Source organism: Neofelis nebulosa, chromosome 9, assembly GCF_028018385.1.
Source record: "Neofelis nebulosa isolate mNeoNeb1 chromosome 9, mNeoNeb1.pri, whole genome shotgun sequence".
NCBI lineage: Eukaryota > Metazoa > Chordata > Mammalia > Carnivora > Felidae > Neofelis > Neofelis nebulosa.
In genome coordinates this window covers 76,784,539-76,810,790 of record NC_080790.1, presented here as the reverse complement: position 1 = coordinate 76,810,790, position 26,252 = coordinate 76,784,539, and the positions used below count along the sequence as shown (strand labels likewise).

General features: G+C 42.8%; 1 protein-coding gene across 2 annotated transcripts in view; it reads left to right on the top strand.

The window, feature by feature from the left end:
- The first annotated feature begins 13,581 nt into the window (after window positions 1–13,581).
- Window positions 13,582–26,252, top strand: part of SLC3A1 (solute carrier family 3 member 1) — a 36,869-nt gene continuing 24,198 nt past the window's right edge. Inside the window, exons 1-4 of one of the 2 annotated variants that reach the window (XM_058684247.1) lie at window positions 13,583–14,088; window positions 18,832–19,011; window positions 19,173–19,327; window positions 24,919–25,044. In XM_058684247.1, coding sequence (XP_058540230.1) covers window positions 13,671–14,088; window positions 18,832–19,011; window positions 19,173–19,327; window positions 24,919–25,044 — 879 coding nt within the window. In that variant the 5' untranslated portion in view covers window positions 13,583–13,670. Of the gene's footprint in view, window positions 14,089–18,831; window positions 19,012–19,172; window positions 19,328–24,918; window positions 25,045–26,252 lie in introns of both variants that reach the window. The other variant, XM_058684248.1, reaches the window with a different exon arrangement.

The window sequence follows — 26,252 nt, the reverse complement described above, 5'->3', positions numbered from 1 at the left end:
AGGCAGAAGCACAGGCTCCACCCAAAAACCACTGAATCAGAACCTGCACAAGACCTACAGAAGATTTGTACCCAGACTAAAGTTGGCGGAGGCTTGCCCGAGATGATCCCCAAGCTCCTTTGCCGGCAAGACCATTGGCAACGCCCCGACCTGCTCACTGTGGTAACAGGTGCAGTGCTCAGTCATCGGAGTGGGAGGGCCAAATGAAATCATGTGTTAAAATAACCGAAATCATAAGGATGAATATACAAACGAGTAACACAGGGTTCTGGGGGGGCTAGATGAGTGTCCACTGGAATAATATTGATGGTGGGGAAGGCGGACAGAGCAGGGACTCGGGAGAGGTGGGGACAAATGTCCAGAAGGAGGTGTGCCTAGTCTGCGGCGAAGGAACGGTGAACATCACTGATAGACTGGAGATATTAAGAGAGAAGTAAGATTAGAATGTAGGGTTGGCATAGACTGAAGCTTAGACTTTAGGCCAAGATATTTGGACTTTGTCCTCTTTATAGTGAGAAGCCACTGGAGGCTATAGAGTTTCAATAGAAGTGTTATTGAGAAGGTCAGTGGTCTGACAGATTGTGCTGGGTCAGTGGGCTTTATTTCAAAGGAACACATTCACAGTGGACTTGTGTATATGCCTAGCTGTAGGCAAAGCCATTTCCTTAAAGTAGGGACACGTTTTGTGTCTTTTCTACCTATCCTGGCACTTTGTCCTCTGATAAATGTTCTCAGAGACCTTGATCCGGCACCCAAAGTCATGCTGAATGTGTCCGGGCTTTGAGCCCGGCTTTGCTAAGAGAGTGTCCATTAAAGGTCCGGGAGACATAGACCCCCTCCCGTCCCCAGAATACTGGGTCCGGCCTGGGAATGGAGGAATTCGCTCAACATCCAACAACCACATTCCCCCAGCTTTAAATTGCAGAGAGTAACATTAGTGTCCCAGTGAAGTTCTAATGCACAGTGTTCTCAGATGAGTGTAGCTCTTGATTTGATTCATGCTCACAGTCTCCCGGTGCTAGTAATGACACGTTTTCTGGAGTCGTTCAGTGTGTCTGAATTTGAAGTATTTGCCACAGGGTGGGTAACTTGGCACTTAACTATTGGGTGATCTTTCTCAATAGAACTTTGTTAAAGACCAGATACTATGTGTCATTATTTCTTTTGTGATTCTGGACTTTTTTTTTGAGAACAGTCTTTAAGCGGTAGAGAATTGAAACACCCCAAGGTTCAAACACTCGATAAATCAGCTCATTGTGCTGTGGATGCAATTACATCGTTGGCCAATGATGTCACATTAGGACATTATTAGGGTTTTTTGTTTGTGTGTATGTTGTTTTGTTTTGTAATGTCTGGAGGATAGGCCACCAGGAAGGCACAGTGGTGGAGTGTTATTATCAATAGCAGTTGCTCTGGGTTGACCATGGCCACAGAAATCCCCTGGCTGTGATCATCACCAATTTGGGCCTGAGGTATACACAGAAACACCTCTTATCAGGCCGAAGTATCAGCTCAGGGCTGTACCTGGTGCTGTTAGCAGCCTGTTGGAAATGCAAATTCAACATGGTTACAACTCAGCAGCAACAAAAAATCAAATAACCCGATTCAAAAAGGGGGCAAAGGACTTGAATCGACATTTCTCCAAAGACGATACGCAAATGCCAGCAAGAATATGAAGGATGCTCTCAGTACCACTAATCATCAGAAAAATGTAAATCAGAACCACAGTAAAATATCACAATAAAATGTTGGCGAGATCGCATAAGGGTGCAACTGCTGTGGAAAACGATACGGAGTTTCCTCAAAAAACGAAAGATAGAATTGCCATAGAGATCCAGCAACCCCACATCTGGATACGTATCCACAACAATTCAAAAGTAGGATCTTGCAGACATTGGCACAACCAATTTCATAGCAGCAACATTCACAATACTCAAAAGATACAAGCAGCCCAAATGTCCCACAGATGAATGGATGGTATATACATACAATGGAATATTATTCAGTTTTTAAAAAGGAAGGAAGTTCTGGGGCATCTGCGTGGCTCCGTTGGTTGAGTGTCCAACTTCGGTTCAGGTCATGATCTTGCAGTTCACAGGTTCAAGCCCCACATCAGGCTCTGTGCTGACAGCTCAGAGCCTGGAACCTGCCTCAGATTCTGTGTCTCTCTCTCTCTGCCCCTGCCCCCTCATGCTCTGTCTCTCTCTCAAAAATAAATAAACTTTTTTTTTTTTAATTAAAAGGAAGGGAATTCTGACACAGGCTACAATGTGGATGAATCTTGTGGACATCATCCCAAGTGAGATAAGCTAGCCAGTCACAGAAAGACAAGTACTGTATGATTCCACTTATATGAGGAATCTAAAGTCGTCAAATTCATGGAAACTGAAAGGAGAATGGTGGTTACCAAGGGCTGAGGGGAGGTAGAAGAGTTGTTTAATGGGTATGTGAAGTTTCAGATTTGCAAGATGCGACAATTTCTGGAGATCGGTTTCACAACGATGCGAATGTACTTAATACTACTGAACTATACCCTTAAAAATGTTCAGACACTATATATATTAAAGATTTTATTTTTGGGGTGCCGGGGTGGCTGTCAGTTAAGTGACCGGCTCTGGTTATGATCTTGCAGTTCATGAGTTCGAGCCCCACATCAGGCTCTCTGCTCTCAGCATGGAGCCCACTTCGGATCCTCTGTCTCCCTCTTTCTCTGCCCCTCCCCTGCTCTCCCTGTCTTCCTCTCTCTCTCTCTCTCTCAAAAATAAACATTAAAAAAATTAAACAATTTATTTTTGAGTAATCTCTACACTCAGCACGGGGCTTGAACTCACAACCTGGAGATCAAGAGTTGCGGGCTCTACCAACTGAGCCAGCCAGGTGCCCCAAGACGGTATATCTTCTGTGTATTTTCACCACGATCGATGACAAAAGAGTTAAGTACGTGATAGATTAATTGCATTAATATCCCAGGCAATGGCTTCCCTGCGTCCATGTCCTTTACCCCAGAAGTTCACACCCAGGCTCTGGGCTTGTATATAAAGTACAGTCCGAAAGGGGCTATATGACTTCTGGGGCTGGTCACGAAAAAGGATACAGTTTCTGCCTTGCTTTCTCTCTTCATTTGGGACACTCACGTATGGAACCAAGCCAGAATACTATGACGAAGCCCAACGTGGCCAACATGGAGAGACTACATGGACAGGTCCATGTGGAGAGAACGGAGACCCCCTGGCTGATGGCCAACATCAGCTTCACCAAAAAGCTACATGGATGGCAAATAAACCCTGAAAAGATATTCAACAGCATGAGTAATCAGGGATGCCCCAATTAAAATCACAGTGAAATACCACTCCCTCTTTACCAGAATTGCTAAAATTAAACCTGCAGAACAGAGCAAGTGCTGGCAAGGATGTACAAGAACCAGGACTCTCAAACGTGCTGCAATCACTTTCTAAAACGGCTCGGTACTTTCTTGAAAGGTTTATATACCATATACCTGCCATATGATCCAGCCAGTCCGCTCCTTCGTATTTACTCAAAAGAAAAGAAAGCCATATCCTTACAAAGACGTGTACATGGTTGTTCATAGCAGTTGTATTTGTCATAGTGAAAAACTGGGGGGAAAAGCCCCAAGTGTTCAGTTATAAACAGTTGTATGCTCATACAATGGAATACTACTCAGAGGTAAAAAGGAATGTACAAAGCAACAACGAGACGTCACTGTTCTATCAGAATGGCTAATATCTAGCACAATAGCAACACTCAGTGAGGAAGTGGAGCAAGAACTCTCCTTCATTGCTGGTGGGAATGCAAAATGAATGGTACAGCCACTTGGGAAGACAATCTGGCAGTCATGTTCCCTATTTAAAAAAAATTTTTTTTTAATGTTTATTTTTGAGAGAGACAGAGTGTGAGCAGGGGCGGGGCAGAGAAAAAGGGAGACAGAATCCAGAACAGGCTCCAGGCTCTGAGCTGTCAGCACACAGCCCAACGTGGGGCTCGAACTCACAAACCGTGAGATCATGACCTGAGCTGAAGTCGGACGCTTAACCGACTGAGCCACCCAGGTGCCCCAACGTATTCACTATTTTTTATCATAGTGATGGGTGTATACACATGTTAAAACTTACCAAATTAAATACTTTTTTTTTTAAATTTATTTTTGAGACAGAGAGAGACAGAGCATGAATGGGGGAGGGGCAGAGAGAGAGAGAGAGAGAGAGAGAGACACAGAATCAGAAGCAGGCTCCAGGCTCTGAGCCATCAGCCCAGAGCCCGACGCAGGGCTCGAACTCACGGACCGCGAGATCGTGACCTGAGCCGAAGTCGGACGCTTAACCAACTGAGCCACCCAGGCGCCCCTAAATACTTTATATGAGTACAGTTTATTGTATGTCACTTATCCTTCAATAAAGCTGTTTTTTAAAGGTGAAAACCAAACAGTAACCCAACCATTTATTAATTTTCATGACACAACAATTGATGGGCAGTTTGGCGGACCTGAACTAGGTGGCCTAGACTGGTCACGGCTGGGCTTGCTCAAGCATCTATGGTCAATTGGCCAGCTGCCTGGGGACTGGCTGGTCTAGAAGACCCTGGATGGGAAGATTTTACACTCATTCACACATGTCCCACATCCCACCCTTATCCTTCAGCAGGCTAGCCTGGACATAATCTCATGGTGATGGCAGGAGAGCAAAAGAAAAGCAGAAATGCACAAGCAATTTTTAAAACTTCTTTTTGTTTCAAGTTTGTTATTGTGCCATTGGCCAAAGCAAGCCACATGTCCAAAGCCAAGGCTCAGTGTGTTAAGGGTCTAAGAAATGATGGGACAAAAGGCATGCATACAGGAAGACCATTAATTGGGCTATTGATGCAATTAATCCATCATGTCCCTTAACATTTAGGAATTTTTTTTAATGTTTATTTTTCAGAGACGAGCATGAGTGGAGGAGGGACAGAGAGAGAAGGAGACACAGAATCTGAAGCAGGCTCCAGGCTCTGAGCTGTCAGCACAGAGCCCGAAATGGAGCTCAAACTCACGAACCATGATATCATTGACCTGAGTCAAAGTCAGTTGCTTAACTGACTGAACCACCCAGGTGTTCCACCCTTAACGTTTTAATTTATATTTCTCTATTCCCATCAAGCAAATACTTTTTATGCAGTGACTTTTATGTGATGTTAATTTCCTAGATATAATTTGCTATCTCTTTTAATCTTATATTGAATGTAATTTAGCTATTGATTTGTATGTTTCCGTTAATTCTTTGTGTGTGGAGCATAGAAAGAATGTCTTGTGACATTGTCACACTCTCATGTTCTGTCCACATTTCTTTTGCCATTTTTTGGTTATATTTGATTATAAAAGTGTTTTAAAATAGTTTAATTTTCAGCAGAAACATGTTTATTCTCCTTTGATTTCAGTGGTGATGTAAGTTTAACTTCCCTCACTAGCTGGGATAAATCTATTTTTTGTTTCCTTCTAATTAGAACTATTAAAAAAAAAACATTTCAGGGGCGCCTGGGTGACTCAGTCAGTTAAAGGTCTGACTTTGGCTCCGGTCATGACCTCACGGCTCATGAGTTTGAGCCCCACAGGGGCTCTCGGATGTCAGCGCGGAGCCCACATCAGATCCTCTGCGTCTCTCTCTCTCTCTCTCTCTCTTTCTCTCTTTCTCTCTTTCTCTCTGTCCCTTCCCTGCTCGCACTCTCTCTAGTTCAAAAATCAATGAACGTTAAAAAAAAAAAAAAGAGAAACATTTTACTCTGGACTGTATTTAGAATAGTCACCCCGGAACCAAGTTTAATATTATAGGTAAGGTAACAGAGGCCTCAGCGAAGCTGGCAGTGGGTCCCAAGATCAGAGAGCACGTGATGCATCTCACTTCCTCTGACTTCCAGTTTCACTCATGAAACCGTTCCAAGGCAGGAACATTTGGCTAGGTGATAAACATCTACATTTTTGTGCAGAGTGTACTTTCCACTTTTTCTCTTCCGCTTCCTCCACATCCTCCTTTTCCTCCTCCTTCAGCATTGAGTTCCGTCCATCCATCTTTAAGTGACTGTTCTCTTCATGTAACGTACCAGCGTCTGAGCCAGACTCTGGGAACCCGAGAGACAACATTGCAACAGGTCCCACCCTTAGTTCAGAGAGGCTGTAAATAGGTGAATGAAATACGGAAAATCCTTCCTCTTTTTCAAATTTTCACAAACCTGGCAGGTTATATGTTGCATGTCACTTTGGTGGGTTTGCTGCTGAGATGATATTTATGATATGATGGCTTTAAAATTCATTATATACATACATTTTTCCCCCACTGGTTACTACTTCTGTATATTTGTTTCTTTGTTTAATTTCAGGGTGTTTCTGGATCCTGTGGTATTCCCTGTTGTGCTATCTCCTGTTTTCTAGATATTTCATTCGTTTCTGCTTTATGATCGTGATTGTGTAATGCACTTGGGATTTGAATTTACCAAGCGGGTTTATCTTCATTATCTCTGATTCTTTGTTCTGATTATCCTTGTTGGCTCTTCAAGCTTCCTTAGTGTTCTTGTTCCTTAGTCACATTTAAAAGTTTTAACAGTAGTGTGTTTGGCTTTCTACAATCGGTATTTCCTTTTAAAATCTCCTTGAAAGAAAGTGATACTGATAGCTTTGTACTTGCGTGGAATTCTTAGCTTTGTGCACTCTTTTCCAGATTACTGCTAACTGCCTCTTCTGTCGGTGTTTCAGTACTGGTTCACTGAATTCTTCTCTGTTTTCTTTCTACTTTTTGAAGTTTGCTTTTTTTCTCTTTACTTTAGATATAAGTATGGGGTGTTTATGAATTTGGGGTGGCTATTGCTAGGAGAAGTCACCTTATTACTGAACTCTACCGCCTGCCTAGGTAGACTCCCAGCTCAGGGTTTCCTGACTTAATATTTTTTTCCAATGGAATAGAAATACATATTTATTATAGAAAAATTAGAAAAATCAAAAAAGTTTAAAGAACAAAATGAGTATCACCCACAATCTTAGAACCCAGATATAAATATTCTAAACATATTCTCTTTTTTCTTTTTTTTTTTAATTTTTAATGTTTATTTATTTTTGAGGGAGGGAGGGAGAGAGAGAGAGAGAGAGAGAGAACGTGCACAAGCAGGGGAGGGGCAGAGAGAGAGAGAGGGAGACACAGAATCTGAAGCAGGCTCCAGGCTCTGAGCTGTCAGCACAGAGCCCGATATGGGGCTTGAACTCACAAACCGTGAGATCATGACTTGAGCTGAAGTCGGATGCCCAATCAACTGAGCCACCCAGGCGCCCCTCTAAACATATTTTCTAATAGGATTTTGCAGATATACATGCAATTTTTTTCACATAAGTGGGATAATTTCTTTATATTCTTCATTTTTCCATTCAGCATGATAATGTGGGATTTCTTCCCTGCCATTAAAAATCTTGGAAAATAGGGGTGCCTGGGTGGCTCAGTTGGTTAAGCATCTGACTTCATGATCCCAGGTCATGATCTCACAGTTTGTAGGTTTGGGCCCCAAGCCTCGGGCTCCATGCTGGCCGTGTGGAGCCTGCTTGGGATTCTCTCTTGCTCTCCCTTTGCCCCACCCCCTCACTCTCTCTCTCTCTCTCTCCCAAAATGGATAAATAAATTTTTTAAAAAATCTTAGAAAATATACTTGATGATTAATATTGTATCACATGGATCTATAATAATGTTTTAGCTAGTCTTACATCACTGAACAGTTAGCTTGTTTCCAATGTTTGCTCTTATAAGATTTTATTTATAAGTAATCTCCACACCCAACATGGGACTCAATTTATAACGCTGAGATCAAGAGTCTCACATTCTACTGACTGAGACAGCCAGGCGCCCCCCGTGTTTGCTATTATAAATAGCACTGTAATTTAGAAGCCTCATTATATGTAAATTTTTGTTCTTATCTTGAATTATTTCCTTAAGATAAATTGTTGGGAGTGGAATTGCTGAGTTAAAGGTTATGAACTTTTCCTTCCCTCCATTACAAAAGTTGTATATGTTGAGGGCAAATAGTGAAAAGTAAAAGTGCAAGGATTATTGACCTCATTGTCTTAGTCTCAGTCAACCACTAGCTGAGAATGAAATATTCACGTGTACATGTGTGTCCAATTTTCTCCACACAACTCTGCTGATATTATCTGTACTGTTCCAAAACATTGTTTTCCACTTCACACTATGTTTTGGACATTTTTCTTTATCAGCAGAGATATATAAACGTGTTCTTTTTTTCATGCACTTAAGTATTTATGGCAGTAACTTATTTTTTCCCCAATGTTATTTATTTGTTTGTTTGTTTGTTTGTTTGTTTGCTTATTTATTTATTTATTTTTGAAAGAGAGAGAAAGAGAGAGAGAGCAAGCACGAGAACAGGGAAGGGGCAGATAGAGAGGGGGACAGAGGAACGGAAGTGGGCTCTGTGCTGACCTCAGAGACCTCAGTGTGGGGCTTGAACTCATGAACCGTGAGATCATGATGTGAGTTGAAGTCAGACACTTAACTGATTGAGCCACCCAGGCACCCCTATAAACTTGTTCTTTGCAGTAGCTATGTGATCTTTCATTGTCTGAATCAACCATAATTTACTTAAATTATTTTCTATTGATGGATGTTTAGATTGTCTTCAATTTTATTGCAGTGTACATCCTTGTACGTACGTCTTGTTGGTTACATCTTCAAGGTAAGTTTTTAGCAGTGTAATTTCCAAATCAAAAGTTATGCAGTTTCTAATTTTGACATAGACTCCCAAATTGTTCTACACAAAGTTTGCACTAATGTATGCACGAATGTACGAGTGCCAGTTCCCTCTATATTTTTGGATGCTGGGTATCACCAAAGTCTTTCATTTTTGCCAAAATGATAGTCTAAAAGTAGTATATCGTTTTTATTTTTGTCTCTATTTCTTTAATTTTGGGTGAAATTTACATTGTGTGTTTATTAACCACTTGTATTTTTTTTCCTGTCAACTTTTTATATCCTTTGTCCATTTTTCTATTTTTTGGTGTTAGTTTGTATAATCAATTCCTGTATTATGGATATTAGCTGTCATATGTGTTTGCCATTTGCCTTCTATCTTTGTGGATTGCTCTGTTTGTTTTTAAATTTTGTAAGGGGCACCTGGGTGGCTCAGTCAGTTGGGCGTCCCACTTCAGCTCTAGTCATGGTCTTGCGGTTTGTGAGTTTGAGCCCCCTGTTGGGCTCTGTGCTGACAGCTCAGAGCCTGGAGCCTGCTTCAGATTCTGTGTCTCCCTCTCTCTCTGCCCCTCCCCTGCTCATGCTCTATCTCTCAAAAATAAATAAACATTAAAAAAATTGATAAATTTTTTCCTTTATAGGATCTAGGTTTTATATTTCATATTCTATTTAGAAAGGTTTTCCAACTCCAAGGTTTTTTTTCATTCACAAATTTCTGTCTAGCATTTTTATGGTTTTACTTTTTACTTGTAAATCTGATCTACATAGAACTTATTTTGATGTAAGGAATAAGGAAAGCTATATAGCTTTATTTTCTTTTTCAAATAGCTAGCTAGTTGTCCAACATCACTTACTAAATAATCTTTCTTTTCCTAATTTGAAATGTTGCCTTTTCATGTTCTAAATTCCCTTCTGAATAGGGGTCTATTTTTGGTGACTCCAATCTGTTCAGCTGATCGTTTGACCTATCCCTTCTTTCGTACCAACTCCTTATTTTACTGGAGTTTATATTTTAAAACCTGGCTTCATTTATTACTCTGAAAATGTTAAAACTCATGATACACATTGCCAAATTACTTTCTAGCGTTATTATGTCAATTTACCCTGGACACTCACCAGCACTATAATCTTTTAGAAATTCTTTGCCAAGGTGATTGGAAATGTTCCTTTGTTTCTCTAATATTAGCGAATTAATTTGTGTGAAATGTCTTTATATTTTTTTCTGAGTTTTCTATTGACATACATATTTTTTACTTGATATCATGAACTTTCATATACATACGTATAAAGCCTAACAATGTTTATGTCCCTTTAATGTTAAAGACATAGCGCTTTGGCATATTTGTTACCAATATATTTCCCAACTTGGCATATGCTTTTTAGTGACTACACTTTAGGATATAATAAATTCAAAAATTTTATTCAATCTATTTAAGCAATCTTCTTTTGTGATTGCTTTTATTATTTAAAGAAATCCTCCCACCAAAGACTAGATAATCATTTGTTTGTTTCTAAAAGATTCTAGTTTGCATGTCTGGAAGCTTAAAGTATTGTTGCTATCTTAAATAAAATTTGGAGAAGTTGAGGGGCACCTTCCTGGCTCGGTCAGTACAGCGTGTGACTCTTGATCTTGGGTCCTGAGTTTGAGCCCCATCTTGGGTGTAGAAAAGTTGAAATGGAGCATTTCTGTCATGAAGGCATACTGCTGTGATGTAGAGTTTTCTCTGAATTTATATGATTGCATAATTAGAATTTAAGGATTTATAACTAAAAGCTATTTTGTATAAGATTATTTTGAAACTATGGGTATTTTTGCACATTGTTTTTTCCCCCAAATAGTAACAGAATTTCAGGAATTAGGTCCTGTTTAGCCAAACTGTAGAAAGAGCCCAAATGTCCATTGACTGATGAATGGATAAAGAAGATGTGGTACACACAGACACACACACACACACACAGTAATATTACTCAGCCATCAAAAAGAATGAAATCTTGCCATTTGCAACGATGTGGATGGAGCTAGAGTGTATTATGCTAAATGAAATAAGTCACTCAGAGAAAGACAAATACCATATGGTTTCACTCATGTGGAATTTAAGAAACAAAACAGATGAACATATGGGAAGGGGGAAGAAAAGAGAGAGAGGAGGGGCACCTAGGTGGTTCAACTGGTTAAGTGTCTGACTCTTGATCTTGGCTCAGGTGGTAATCTCATGCTTCATGAGATCGAGCACCACATTGGGTTCTGCACTGATGATACAGAGCCTATTTGGGATTCTTTCTTTCCCTCTCTCTGCCCCTCCCCCACTCACACTCTCTATCTCTTTCTCAAAAATAAATAAACTTTAAAAAAAGACAGAGAGAGAAAAGCAAACCCTAAGAGAGTCTTTTCCTTTTTTTAACATTTATTTATTTTTGAGAGACAGAGAGAGCACAAGTGGGGGAGGGGCAGAGAGAGAAGGAGACGTAGCATCCAAAGCAGGCTCCAGGCTCCTGGCTGTCAGCACAGAGCCTGATGGGGGTCTTGAATCCATAACTGGGAGATCACAACCTGAGCCGAAGTTGGATGCTTAACCGACTGAACCACCAAGTCGCCCCTAGAGATTCTTAATGATAGAGAACAAACTGAGGGTTGATGGAGGGACTTGGGTGGGGGATGAGTTAGTTGGGTGATGGGTATTAAGGGGGGCACTTGTTATGATGAGCCTTGGGTGTTGTATATAAGTGATGAATCACTAAATTCTACTCCTGAAACCTACTGTAATTTAACTACCTAGAATTTAAATAAAAATTTGAAAAGAAAAAAAAAGAATTAGATTCTTTTGTGAAAATTACTATTATGTGTTTGAGAGATAAAGCAATTTCAAGACATAATGCTAAATTCCTTTGATTTTTATTAAAAAATTTTTTTTAACATTTATTTATTTTTGAGAGACAGAGGCAGAGTATGAGCAGGGGAGGGGCAGAGAGAGAGAGGGAGACACAGAATTTGAAGCAGGCTGTAGGCTACGAGCTGTCAGCATAGAGCCCACCATGGGGCCCGAACTCACAAACCATGAGATCATGACCTGAGCCCAAGTCGGACGCTCAACCGACTGAGCCACCCAAGAGCCCCGAATTCCTTTGATTTTTAAAAAAATACACATATGCATAATTAATGAGAAATGCCATGTTGGATGCATTCAATGAGCTAGGTATTGGGATTTACTCTTTTAGAAAAATAACCTGGACAAAATCGAATGGTTTATTCCTGTGTAGCACACACTGCTTCCAAGCCATTCTATAAAAAAATACAGGAATGTTAAGAATTCATATAGCTTTATTTAAAGAACCAAAAATTCTTGTTATCTGATCAAATGAGTCATAAGGCTGTTTAAATTCCATTGATTAAATGGTAACCATGAGTCATCACATTCTTGGAAGCCTTGAAGAATCTTCTAGGAAAGCACACCTAACTTTAGTGCAGTTTGCTCGGGTTTGCAAATGTTGTATTTTGCACTTGTCAATGATTAAATAACTCTTAAGTGCGTGTATTAAGTGCATTTATATTTATCTATAGTAAAGCACTTGAACTTGCTAGACATGGAATCCTTTCTCCCCATCTTCTCTTCCCCCACCCTCAGAGGGTACTTCAATGAATGGAAGCTAAAAAATAGAAAACAAGACTGGACGGGCGCCTGGGTGGCTCAGTCAGCTAAGCGTCCGACTTCAGCTCAGGTCACGATCTCGCAGTTTGTGGGTTCGAGCCCTGCGTCGGGCTCTGTGCTGACAGCTCAGAGCCTGGAGCCTGTTTCAGATTCTGTGTCTCCCTCTCTCTCTGACCCTCCCTCGTTCATGCTCTATGTCTCTCTGTCTCAAAAATAAATAAACGTTAAAAAAAAAAAAAAAAAGAAAGAAAGAAAACAAGACTGGAGACACCTGAGGTCCAACTGAGTGTACAACAAGCTTATTTATAGGGTTGGCCTGGACTGAGATAAAATAAAATTAGCTTCAGTTACAAAAGTGTTGTTGTTCCCTGTCTCCAGACACTCTTCCTCTTGGGTTTGGAGGAAGAAAAGAGACCTTTAAAACAAAACATACAGAAAAGCCTGTTTCCGCTTGCAAAATTCAGTATTTCTTTTTCTCCTACCTAGCTAAAAAGGACTATTTTTTAAACTTTTTTTTTTTTTTTTGCTGTGGTAAAATATACATAGCATAAAATTTGCCACTATTCGGTGGCATTAAGTACTTTTACACTATTGTGCAACCATCTCCACTCTCCATCTCCAGAACTTTTTCGTCCTCCCAAATGGAAGTTCTGTACTCCATAAACAGTGAGTCCCCATGACTCCCTTCTTCCCATCCCCTGGTAACCACCCTTCTACTCTCTTGTCTCTATAAATTCATCTAGGTGCCCCAGACAAGTGGAATCACACAACATCTGTTCTTTTGTGGCTTATTTCACTTAGTATGAGGTCTTCAAGGTTCATCCATGTTGTAGCGTGTGACAGGATTTCCTTTTTATGGCTGAATATTACTCCATTGTTTGCATATATCACATTTTGTTTGTCCATTCATCCTTTGATGGACACTTGGCTTGTTTCCACCTTTTGACTATTGTGAATAACGCTGCCGTGAACACTGGTGTACCCAGTCAAGTAACATTTAAATTGCGGTGGAACCCTGCTTCTTCCTCCCCTTTCCCCTCCTCCGTGCCCCTGTTCCCGTCCAGGTCTGAATCCCTCAGCGTTGGGACAGTAGCCACAACAGCCGCAAGGGTTGATGTAGAGAGAATTTTTTTTTAAACCCCTTTTACCTTTACCCTTTCTTCCTTGGCTGGACTTTGTCCGCCCAGGTTTATTTATAAACCACGAAAGCTCATTAACAGGACCAAGCACTTCAGCAAGCCACCTTTCCACCTTTCTTATTGCAGGAAGGCCCTCTGAAGGGATAAGGCTGTGGGACATGGCTGAGAATAAAGGCAAGACAGACTCCATCAGGATGAGTATGCAGGGATGCCGGACAAACAACGGGTTTGTCCAGAACGAAGACATCCTGGAGAAGGACCCGGACCCGGGCAGCCGGCTGGACGACGCCGTGGCCGTCCTTGGCCCTGTGGAGCCCGACCTGAAGGACATCAGGCCCTACGCGGGCATGCCCAAGGAGGTGCTGTTCCAGTTCTCAGGCCAGGCCCGTTACCGGCTGCCCCGGGAGGTGCTTTTCTGGCTCACCGTGGCTTCGGTGTTCGTGCTCATCGGGGCTACCATAGCCATCATCGCCGTCTCTCCAAAGTGTCTCGACTGGTGGCAGGCGGGGCCCATGTACCAGATCTACCCGAGATCTTTCAAGGACAGTGACATGGATGGGAACGGAGACCTGAAAGGTGGGTTCGGGAGTGGGGATTAGGGCGGGGCCGGGATGCAGCTGGTTTATGGCTCTCAATCCTCAAAACCGAACCGTGCCTGGCTTGGGCGCTAAGCACACTCCGCCGTGACTGGTCACGCCGAGCTTCTCCTCGTTTATGATATTCGAAAAGCCATTCAGCACAACCCGGCAGTTCTTGGCACGATGAAAGGCTCCTCGCTGCATGCCTTTGAGCCCCCAGTGAGTTGTTTCATTTATTGCCCACTAAGTATATATGCTTAGCTCATCGATTCTGACTTCTGATGTGGAACTCATTTCCTCCTCAAATGCTTCCTGCTTCTGTGCACCTTCTAGTTGGTTATCTCAGAGTGACAGCTTAGAACTGCTTTCCCAGTGTGTGTAGGGGCTAGTTTGGTAATCTGGCTGAGTTTCTTATTAGTGAATAAAGCATACATTATGTTTTTAGAAAAAAATTAAGTGATATCTTTAAAAGGTATAGGCTGAGTCTTTAAAGTTTAAATCCTGAGAAATGAAGGGAAGGAAAAAAGGTATTAGCAGAGTGTTGGGCGTTACTTGAATTGAGGATTGTTTAAAATAATATCCCTATTAGTAAAAATAAAATGAAACACAAGGTAAACATTATTATTTTTTTATTAAAAAACTTTTCTCATGTTTATTTTTGAGAGAGAGAGAGAAAGAGCGTGCCAAGGAGGGAAGGGGCAGAGAGAGGGAGACACAGAATCTGAAGCAGGCTCCAGGCTCTGAGCTGTCAGCACAGAGCCCGACGCGGGGCTTGAACTCATGGACCGTGAGATCATGACCTGAGCCAAAGTCAGACGCTCAACCGACTGAGCCACCCAGGCACCCCCCCAAAACTATTTTTTTTAAGTTCCGCCAATAATTTCTGAGTCAAGTGTAGAGCATCCTTATACTTTGTTGCTTAAATCAGGACACTTTTAAAAGTAAAATTTTGCCAGACAGCAAATGTAAACTGGAGCTGTCCTGGACAACTTGGTTGATACGGTCGCTCTAGTTCAGGTAACGATAAGAAACAAACAAGGTAATTTTTGATAAGACTTAGTTTGAAAAAAAAAATAAAAGAAAATGATCTAATAGAGTATGGGAACTGGGGATGAGCTTAATCTAATGTTAAATGTTTATTTATTTATTTTGAGAGAGAGAGAGAGAGAGAGAGCACACACACACAGCAGGGGAGGGCCAGGGAGAGATGGAGAGAGAGAAGCCCAAGCAGGCTCCACCCTCAGCACAGAAACAGACTCGGCGCTCAGTCTCACAACCGGAAGATCATGACCTGAGCCGAAATCAAGAGTCCATTGCTTAACTGACTGAGCCACCCAGGTGCCCCAGAGTTTAATCTAACTTTAAAATCTAACTTTCAAATAGGATCTTGAAATCTCTAACTTACCTTAATAATTAATGAAAGGCTATGTGATGGGGCACCTGGCTGGCTCAGCCTGTTAAGCGTCCAACTCTTGGTTTCTGTTCAGGCCGTGATCTCAGGGTTTCGGGGGTTTGAGCCCCACATGGGCCTCTGCACTGGCAGCATGGAGCCTGCTTGGGATTCTCTGTCTCCCTCTCTCTCTCTCTCTCTCTCTCTCTCTCTGCCCCTCCCCTACTTGCACTGTCTCTTTCTCTCTCAAAAATAAACTTTAAAATTTTTTTGAAGATTACTTTAAAATAATTAATAAAAGGCTTTTCTTTTTCATGCTTGATATCTTTTTTTGTATCTTCCTGTGTCCTCACTAATTGAAATATTGGGATGCCTGGGTGGCTCAGTTGGTTAAGTGTCTGACTCTTGATCTCGGCTCAGGTCATGATCCCAGTGCTGTAGATTTGAGCCTTGCGTCGGGCTCCATGCTGACTGTGTAGAGCCTGCTGGGGATTCTCTCTCCCCCTCTCTCCACCCCTCCCCTGCTTGAACTCTCTCTCAAAATAAATTAATAAACTTTTAAAAAAATAAATGGGGGCACCTGGGTGGCTCAGTTGGTTAAGCGTCCGACTTCGGCTCAGGTCATGATCTCATAGCTCGTGAGTTCGAGCCCTGCGTCGGGCTCTGTGCTGACAGCTCAGAGCCCGGAGCCTGCTTTGGATTGGGTGTCTCCCTCTCTCTCTCTGTCCCTCTCCCACTTGTGCTCTGTCTCTCTCTCAACAATAAATACATGTTAAAAAAATTTTTTTAAGTATTAAAAAATTAATAAAAAATTAATTGAAATATTATCTGTCCTTCAAGGTGCAGTTGAAACTCTTTCTGCATTAATCTTTTTTTTTTTTTTTTTTTCCATTAGAGAGTGAGAGAACAAGCAGGGGAGAGGGGCAGAGGAAGAGAGGATTCTGTCTCTTCCACTCAGCATGGAGCCCAACGCAGGGCTCGATCCCAAGACCCTGGGATCATGAGTTGAGCTGAAATCAAGAGTCAGATGCTCAACCTACTGAGCCACCCAGGTGCCCCTATATTAATCTTTATTTAAGTTTTCAGTCAGAGCATCTACTCCCCTCCCCAGAGCTCATGGGACTTTGGACTGTTTACAGTCCCCTCTGATACCGCCTTGTAACCTATCCTGGTGACTTCCCTTCCAACACCCCTCATCCCTGCGTGGCCTTAGCACCTGCTCCCTTTATGCAGTAAATGCTTAGCAAAAGTGATGTTTTGACAAAATAGAGCTAAAATCCCTAAACCCAAATAAACTCCCCACTTCCTGGCCCTCCCCTTGTAATCTCCTTCTAGATACATCCCAAATTCCCATACACAGGGCCATGTCTCATCAGCTCCTATGTTTGCCTTTTCTAGTAACTTTGCCTTGAGGGACTAGTTGTTTCCTTTAATCAATAGGTATTTGTCCTTGAGGTTGAGGGGATTTGCTTGTTACTATCTGAAGGAACCACTCCAGGTTTCAGTTTGTTTTTGGTGATTGCCTTCTGTCCCCTGGAGTGGGGGCCTGGGATCCCTTGTTTACTTTGTATCTGTCCAGGCCCTTTGTTTTTACCATCCTGTTCCTTTCCTTATTCTTAAGATATCTTGTATTGTTCTGATTGAAATCAAAATCCTTTTGTTGGTGGTGAATAGTCTCTGAGGTCTCACAGACACCCATATGGAGGAACTGAGGTACAAAGGGGACAAAAACAAGCATCCTATAATAGGGGAAGAGCCCCAATGCCAGGAGTCAGGAGACTTTGTGCTTTGGTCTCAGTGACCTCCAGCCTGCTGTGGGACCTGTGACAGGCTCTGATTGTAGGAAGCCATATAGGGGTCCCACCCAAAGTTATTGGAGATTGAAGTTACTACACTCAAGTCTGATCTGCAATTAGGACTCTGAACTGGAACCGCACACACACAAATACACACTATCTGCTAATTATCCCACAAGGTTCCAAGTACAAGGAGTTTCATTCCTGTGTCTCTTCTCAGCCAAATCTAGAATTCTCTTCTGTGTAAATTATTGGCTTCAGCATTGTCCAAAGGGTATAGAACGTGAACCACGTAGATAATTGTGAATTCTTTAAGGAGCCACATTAAAACAAGTACAAAAGAAACAGATGAGAAATTCATTTTAATAATAATTTAATTTTAGGGGCACCTGGCTGGCTCAGTCAATAGAGCATGTGACTCTTGATCTTGGAGTTATATGTTCAAGCCCCATGTTGGGTGTAGAGGTTACTTAAAAATAAAATCTTTAAAAAATTTTAATTTTAATTTAGAATCCATTTTAATAATAGTCATTTAAAGTATTTTGTTTAAGCCAACATATCAACATATAATCAACATAAAATATTTCTGAGATATTTTACATTATTACATTCTTAAAAAAAATTTTTTTTTCAACGTTTTTTATTTATTTTTGGGACAGAGAGAGACAGAGCATGAACGGGGGAGGGGCAGAGAGAGAGGGAGACACAGAATCGGAAACAGGCTCCAGGCTCCGAGCCATCAGCCCAGAGCCCGACGCGGGGCTCGAACTCACGGACCGCGAGATCGTGACCTGGCTGAAGTCGGCCGCTTAACCGACTGCGCCACCCAGGCGCCCCTAAAAAATTTTTTTTTAATGTTTATTTATTTTTGTTAGAGAGAGAGAGAGACAGAGCATGAGTGGGGGAGGGCAGGGAGAGAGGGAGACACAGAATCCGGAGCAGGCTCCAGGCTCTGAACTGTCAGCTCAGAGCCCAACGCAGGGCTCGAACCCCCGAACTGTGAGATCATGACCTGAGCTATAGTGGACAGTCAACTGACTGAGCCACCAAGGGGCCCCTACATTATCATATTCTTAAGAATCCAGTGTGTGTTTTGCATTTACAGCACATCTCAATAGACGAGCCACATTGCAAGTGCTCAATGGCCACGTGTACAAATGGCTGTCATACTGGACAGTGTAGCTTAGACCGTGTGTTACTCTTCTTTGTCCCTTGGCACTTAGTCTAGCACCTGGCTTAGATTAGGTGTTCAAAAGCCATGTGTAGGATAAATTAGCAATACTGTAACCTTGATTTTAAATATAATCTATGAACAAGGCACAGACAGATGTTAATGTTTTCCATTTATGTTAAAGGTCAAAGGTTATTGCTAAAAGACCATTTGATGCTACTGGTAGAACTAGACTTTTCTATTTGAATTTCATCAGATTCAACAGAATTCTGAGTATTCCCGTTTCAATATACATATTTCAATTTTAGCCATATTGGTTTTGTTTTTAATCCTTCGATCAAAAAGTCAAACTTTATTTCTCATGGCCTTGACTTTTTTCTTCAGGCATTCAAGAGAAACTGGACTACATCACAACTTTAAATATAAAAACGATTTGGATTACTTCATTTTATAAGTCATCCCTTAAAGATTTCCGACATGGTGTTGAAGATTTCCGAGAAATCGATCCTATTTTTGGAACAATGAAAGATTTTGAGAATCTGGTTGCAGCCATACATGATAAAGGTAAACTGAGTGGTTGGTGGGTGTGTTGGGGGGTGGGGTGGGGTGTGGGGGGTTGAGAAAAGCATTCTCCAATTGCTTACTTAAAGCATTTTTTTCCTTAACAGACCTGTATTTGTCTAATATAATCTCTTCCTAACATTTGAAATATTTTCACTCATTAGGTTTAAAATTAATAATCGATTTCATACCAAACCACACCAGTGATAAACATGCTTGGTTTCAACTGAGTCGGACCCGGACAGGGAAATATACTGATTATTACATCTGGCATGACTGTACCCATGAGAATGGCATAACCGTACCACCCAACAACTGGGTAAGTACCGACTTGTCTGATTTACAAAGAGAAAATGGGCGGATCTTCGGTGATTAAACTGGTTATCTATAAAGTCCTTTTAAGGAAAAAAGTGAATGGGTATAGTTTTGGGGGAGGGGAAAATTTCCCAAATAAATAGAAATAACCTACCCAAGGCTTGTAATCGTTTGGATTTGGACTTTTTATTCCATTGTGGAACTGATGTGTTTTAGCAAATTAAAGTCTGTACTTTCTGTTATTAGCTTCTTCCTCCCTTACTTCCCATGCCGTCAGACTTGGACTCCATGTCCTATTAGGTCAGTAACGGTCTCGCTGACTCCTCCGTCTTTCTGACTCCAGACTCCTATGTCTTTCTGACTGTGTGACTCCCCTGTCCAGTAAAACCCCAGCCATACATGAGCCTGACCGTCCACTTTCTCTTCGCCTGAACTTTGGTGTCTGTGCCTTCAGAGACATCACACATCCATTGTCCTCACCTGAACTGAGGCACCCAGTCTTGGAATTTTACCATCCAGGCCCTCTCTCTTCCTCAAACACCCTTCTTGCCATCTCTGCCTCCTATCATGCTCAGCGGCAAGCTCTGCTTCGAAGGGTGAGCAGAAGTCATCAAACCTGCCTGCTCCTATACCCGCCCTCTTCCTACTCACCTTTTTTTTACGGCAGAGGCCGGGTCTGTCTTGTCTGGGGTTACCAGACTTATAAGTAAAAATCCAGGAAGCCCAGTGAAATCTGAATTTGCATAGTTTCTGAGTATAAGATATTTCGTGGGACATACTTACACTAAAAATGATGCACTGTGTATCTGAAATTCAGATTTAATTGTATGTTTTGTATTTTATCTGGCAACTCTGCCCCTGTCCTGGGCTGGTCCCCTCACCTGCTCTGGTTCATGTCTGTCCTGCTTTCTGCAGAACTGTTTACCCTGGATCCTCTGGATCTCCACTCTCCAGTCCCTCCTTCTCTCTTCCTGACCTTCTCCAGAAACACTTAAAGAGGCTGACTCCTGGGCATCAACTTTTAGATGAACCAAGGGCACTCAATATCAACACGTATCAATGCTGACTGTGTGATCTTCTCCCCGCCAACCTCTCGTACCCCAGGTTTCGTGAATAGTACTAGTATGCAGCCTGGTGAGCGGGTTATCAGCAATCCTGGCAGTTTTAGTTCCTTAATTTTTCTTTTCCCCAATCCCGCACACTCGTTAAAATGATTACGATATTAACAAGCATTTACTAAATGCATACTATGTGCCGGGCTCTGTGCTAAGTGTGTTATATTCATTCCTTCATTTAATCTGCCCTGCAAGCCTGTGAGTTTTAATTCCTGTGTTGCAGATGAGCAATGTTAAACACCTTGCCCTCCGTCACACAGCCAGTAAATGAAAGGGCTAATGATGGCACCGTCCCACCATACAGTCTACTTTTAAAAATTGCTGCCCATACTTCCAACCATATCATCTCTTGCCTACAGGCCTGTAACAGCCTCCAGTTTCTCCATCCTTCCATCTGTTCTCCGTTATAGCCAACATTGTTGTCTTTTTGGGTTTGTTTGTTTTTGTTTTTTTAGTAGTTGATACATGGATACCTGGGTGGTCAGTTGGTTAAGTGTCCGACTCTTGATTTCGTCTCAGGTCATGATCATACAGTTTGTGAGTGAGTTCTGCATCGGGCTCTGTGCTGACAGCACAGAAGCTGCTTGGGGATTCTGTCTCTATCCCTCTCTGCCCCTCCCCCACAGGCACTTCTCTCTCTCTCTCTCTCTCTCTCTCTCTCTTTCTCAAAATAAATAAACTTAAAAAATAGTTGATACATACCAAAATATATGTAATATATGATAGATGTATAAAACATCTTGTGGCATAACCATACGATGGGAATACTACTCAGCCATAAAAGGAATGAACTATTGATAACAGGCAACACCATGGATGAATCTCAGAAGAACTATACCGGTGAAAGAAGCCAGACAGAAGGGTACATATTATTCCACTTAACATGAAATTCTAGGAAATGGAAACTCATCTGTAGTGACAGGAAGCCAATTAGTTGTTTAGGGATGGGAAGGAGATGGGGAGGAGTGGAAGATGGGGTCAGGGGGTCCCAAAGGATGGATATATTCACTATTTTGATCATGGTGAGAAGTTCACAAACATATACACATGTTGAAACTGATCAGATCGTACACACAATATGTGCAGTTTATTGTGTTCATTTATACGTGAATAAAACTGTTAGAAAATATAGGTAATATGTATCTAAGTAATAATATAGTGAACATCAATGAGCCCATCCCCAAATTAAGAATTGAACATTACCAACGCTGCTGAAAATGCCTGCAGGTTCCTCCCTGTCCCTCCCCACGCCTCCTCTTAGGGGTGACCACTGCCTCACATTTGGGGGTTTTCCAAGTCCTTGCTTTGTGTTTTTCCTGTGCTGCATATGCTGCATATTTTTAAAAGATTTATTATTTAGTTTCTCCTGTTTTGGACTCTATGATAAATGTCCTGGTGCATGTAAATCTCCTGTAACTAGCTTTTTCACTGTTTTTAATGTTCATCTATGTGGAGTCCGGTAGCTGTGGTTTATACATTTTCTTTCTTTTTTTTTTTAAATGTTTATTTCTGAGAGAGAGAGAGAGAGAGAGAGAGAGAGTGAGTGTGCATGAGCAGGGGAGGGACAGAGAGAGAGGGAGGAGACAGAGGATCGGAAGCAGGCTCTGTACTGTCAGTGCAAAGCCTCATGCAGGGCTTGAACTCATGAACTGTGGTCCCGAGCCAAAGACTGATTGAGCCAACCAGGTGCCCCTATACTTTTTCACTGTTATGTAATATTCCATTGTGTAAATATTCCATGATTTACTTATCCACTCTTCCACTGATGGGCAGTTGGACTGTTTCCAGGTGTTTATTTTATTTTATTTTATTTTATTTTATTTTATTTTATTTTTTTACTATTATTAACGATGCCATGGTAACATTCTCATTAGTCTCTTTGTCCTGGGGTGCATGTACAAGAGCTTCTGAAAGGTAAATGGCTAGGAGTGAAATTTCTGGGTGCACGAGACTGCATGCTGACCTCTGCAAGATAATACCAAACCGATTGCCAAAGTGGTTGTACCAATTTATATCCCCTCCAGCAGTATAAAACATACATATTCTCCTTAACTTACTGGTACTGCCGGACTTAATAATTTTTACCAAGTGAACCTAAATTGGTATCACCTTGAGGTCTTCATTTTCCATTTATCTAGTTGCGAATGAAGATTTATCTAGTTACTAATGATGTTGAACATTTATTCGTACATTTCATTCACTTGAGCTTCCATTTTGGTGAAACACCTGTTTATGGTTTCTTTCCTCAGTTTTCTTTTGGGTTGTTTGTGCCTTTGAAATTGGTGGGGTTCTTTTTGTATTCTGGATACCCATCTTTTCTTGGTCGCATAGACTGTAAATATCCTGGTTTGTGAGGGTGTGTTTGCTTGAAAGGCGGCAGCTGCCACTTAGCTCCACCCACTTGTTTTAGTGGCAATTTGGACCCACCATGACTGGGTCTTCCAGTTAAAAAGAAAAAGATTTGTGCAAAATCCCCCAGTTTGTAAATGTTGTCCAGATGTTTTCTTTTGCATGAAATGAACAAAAGCCCAAGCTAGAGCCTTGAGGAACCGCCCCATTGAAGGAACCAAGCTGACTTAAAAGCAGCAGCGAGAGAGGCAGGAAAGTCCGCCAGGAGAGTCGTGCTTCGGAGTCACATTTGTGAGCATTCCTAGAAAGAGGAAATCAGTGCCAGGTGCTTGAAGCTGCTAGATTTCTTTTATTCCTGAGGGCTAGAGGGTTTTGATTTTTATTATTTTATTTTATTATTGTTATTTTTTTTAGAAGAGTTTTAAGTGGATGATTCTACTAATTTTCTGAGGATACAGTTTAAATATCCACTCTGTGGATTCAAACTCCAAGACCAATGGAATGTATCTTTCTCCCCAGTTGACCATCATTTGCATTTCTTCACAAACAGGAGTCCAGAGCCTGGATAGAAGGTTCAAGAAAATATGTTAGAAATGTCTGCTCTTTAGGTTCTTTCTGGGACTCGACAGCTCCACTCCCATCGCCCCCCCTCCCCCCAGGCCCATGCATCACTGCCACCCACCTGCACCCTCACCACCAGCTGCTGTGGGCCCAAGTGGGGAGCAGTTTCCTTTGGTCTTGGTTTCCAGTGACCCCTTACCCCAGGCGCATACTTGCCCTTCCAGACAAAGCTGGCTTCCCACCTTGCTGCATCCTGCTCCTGCTGTGTCCCCACACTCAGTGGTGGGACATTGCTGACTGGGCTCTTGGTTTGGGCGTCCCTTCTTCTTCCCCACTCTTCCCTCTAAGGGCTTCCCACTAAGGGGCCCGGGAGGGCTCCCCTGGCCTTAAAAGGGGCTCAAACCCCATCTCATTCTGATCTGCCCCACTCCATAGCCCTGGCAGCAGCAGATACGGCCAATGGGGAGGGGCGCTCAGCTCCAAGATGCCCCCAGCCAACCTGTGCCTCAGTAGGTGTGGCTCACACCTACTCTTCTTCCTTCCCACCTTGCCTAGTCCTTGCTCAAGGTCAGATGGTCCCATTTGGGGCACAAGAGGGAAGGCAGGAGGGGTCTGAGCCCCCTACCCTCTGTAAATGGGCTCCAGCCCACCTCACCGCCACCCTGGAATCTATTGCAGTGAGGGAAATGCAGTCCACCCATTATCCAGGAGGCCCAGGTTCCCTGTGGCAGCCACCTCAGGGGGGCCGCAGCCACTGCCCGACCCCATCCGCTCCCACCCTAGGCCTTGGTTTCCCTATGCCTCACACGGGGCACTAATAACAAGGAACTAGCCTTGCTCACTCCCACCCTTCCGCTCCTCCCTACCCCCCAAGGTTCTGGTTCCATCTTTCCTCTGTTCACAAACTACCTTTGGACAGTGTGTTGTTTTTGTTCAGTGTTTCCATTCTTACACACACGTCATTGCTGCCATGACCACCAAATGTTCGTCCTCATTGCTTCCTGCTGTTCTGCCCGCATCCCCCTCCTCCAAGATGCTCTTAGGGGAAGGGGCCTGGGGCAGAGCAGGCTGGGTTACCGACCACCCCAGTCCCAGGGAAAGTGGGATGCTGTGGCAGAGCGAGGTGGGGGGACCTGTATTAACCATTGAGGGTGTAGGGGCCACCTCCTCCCCATTCAGGGAAGAGGTAGCCATTATTTGTCCCAGCCTGGTCCTCCCTCCCCCAATCTCGTTTCCGATTTGTAGTTACTTGAATAAAAAAAATATCCTGTTCTGGAGAAAAAAAATGTACGCTCCTTAAATTGGCCTCATTCTACATTTGAGAGCATTGGTTTGCTATTGCGGTTGTTATGAACAGCTTCTACTAGACAAATATACCCAACTACATCTGTGCGGCATTCGTGGGTGACATTTTAAGGAAAGAATTTATCCAGTGCTCTCCCTAGAAGGAAAATTCTGAGGATTTGCGCACTCCGCCTGCACCGGGCCAGGGATGGCAATGATTGTTTCTTTGCGGGCATTGCCATTACATGGATGCTAAGAAGGTGATATGCTATTTTCTGTTTGCTAGCTAAGTGTGTACGGAAACTCCAGTTGGCACTTTGACGAAGTACGAAACCAATGTTACTTTCACCAGTTTATGAGAGAACAACCTGATTTAAATTTCCACAATCCTGATGTTCAAGAGGAAATAAAAGTGAGTACAGATACCCCCACAGACTTCTCCATTGCATGGGTGTAGAAGTGGGTACCCGATACACTTTGTGTTGAACAGTACTTGTTCAGGCAAAACCAAGTAATACGGGGCGCCTGGGTGGCTCGGTCGGTTAAGCGTCTGACTTCAGCTCAGGTCATGATCTCGAGGTCTGTGAGTTCGAGCCCTGCGTCGGGCTCTGTGCTGACAGCTCAGAGCCTGGAGCCTGTTTCAGATTCTGTGTCTCCCTCTCTCTCTGCCCCTCCCCTGTTCATGCTCTGTCTCTCTCTGTCTCAAAAATAAATAAACGTTAAAAAAAAAAATTAAAAAAAAAAACAACAACAACCAAGTAATACAATTAAACTCTGGGATTATGGAGTCTGAGGCAAATATTAGACCCTCAGACATGCTGGTCGTTCCTTCCTCACACAACGGACGGGGGAGGGAGGCAGAAATACCTGGTAACTTAGCCCTGAGGTCATCACCCCTCTGCCTGTGATGACGAGAGGATGGAGTGAGGTGCGCCAGAGTGTGGGCTCTAGATCTGAGCCTGCATCTGGACCCAGCGCCACTGTTGCTACCGTGGGCTTCTGGGTGAGATATTTGGCTTTCCGTGTCTCTGACCCTTCATCTGTGAAACACGGTCGAAGGCGGTATTCATCTCACGGGCTGTCTGGAACATTGCGGCACATGACCCGTGCACGGCCTTCTGTATCCAGGTCGTGTTCTAAGCACTGGAAATGCAGCCGCGAATAAAACCTGCTCTCAAGGCATTGTCTGCAAACCGAGGGGAGGGCACACAGTTACCAACTAAACGTGTAACGTGTCGGGTGGTCCCTGAGGGTAAGGGACGTCAGAGTGCCAGGCACAAGTTGGTTTGGGGCCATCCCTCCGTGGAGGTCCTGTCTGGACAAAGACCTGAAGTTTGAGAGGGAGCCCCGTGGATGTTTGGGGGAAGAAGATTCCAGGCGGGAGGAAGAGCCAGTGCAGAGACCTCGAGGTGAGAGTGTGCTTCGTGTGTTTCAGGAATGATGTGGAGGCTGGTGCATCCAGTGACCGGAGGGAGCAAATGGAAATGCAGGACACCAGCTAAATTTTCATTTCAGATAAACAACGAGAAAGATGGTATTTGGGACCCGCTTCTGCTAAAACATTACTCGTGGCGCATCTGAAATGAAAACTTAGCGGGGTGTCCTGTGTTTTATCTGGCA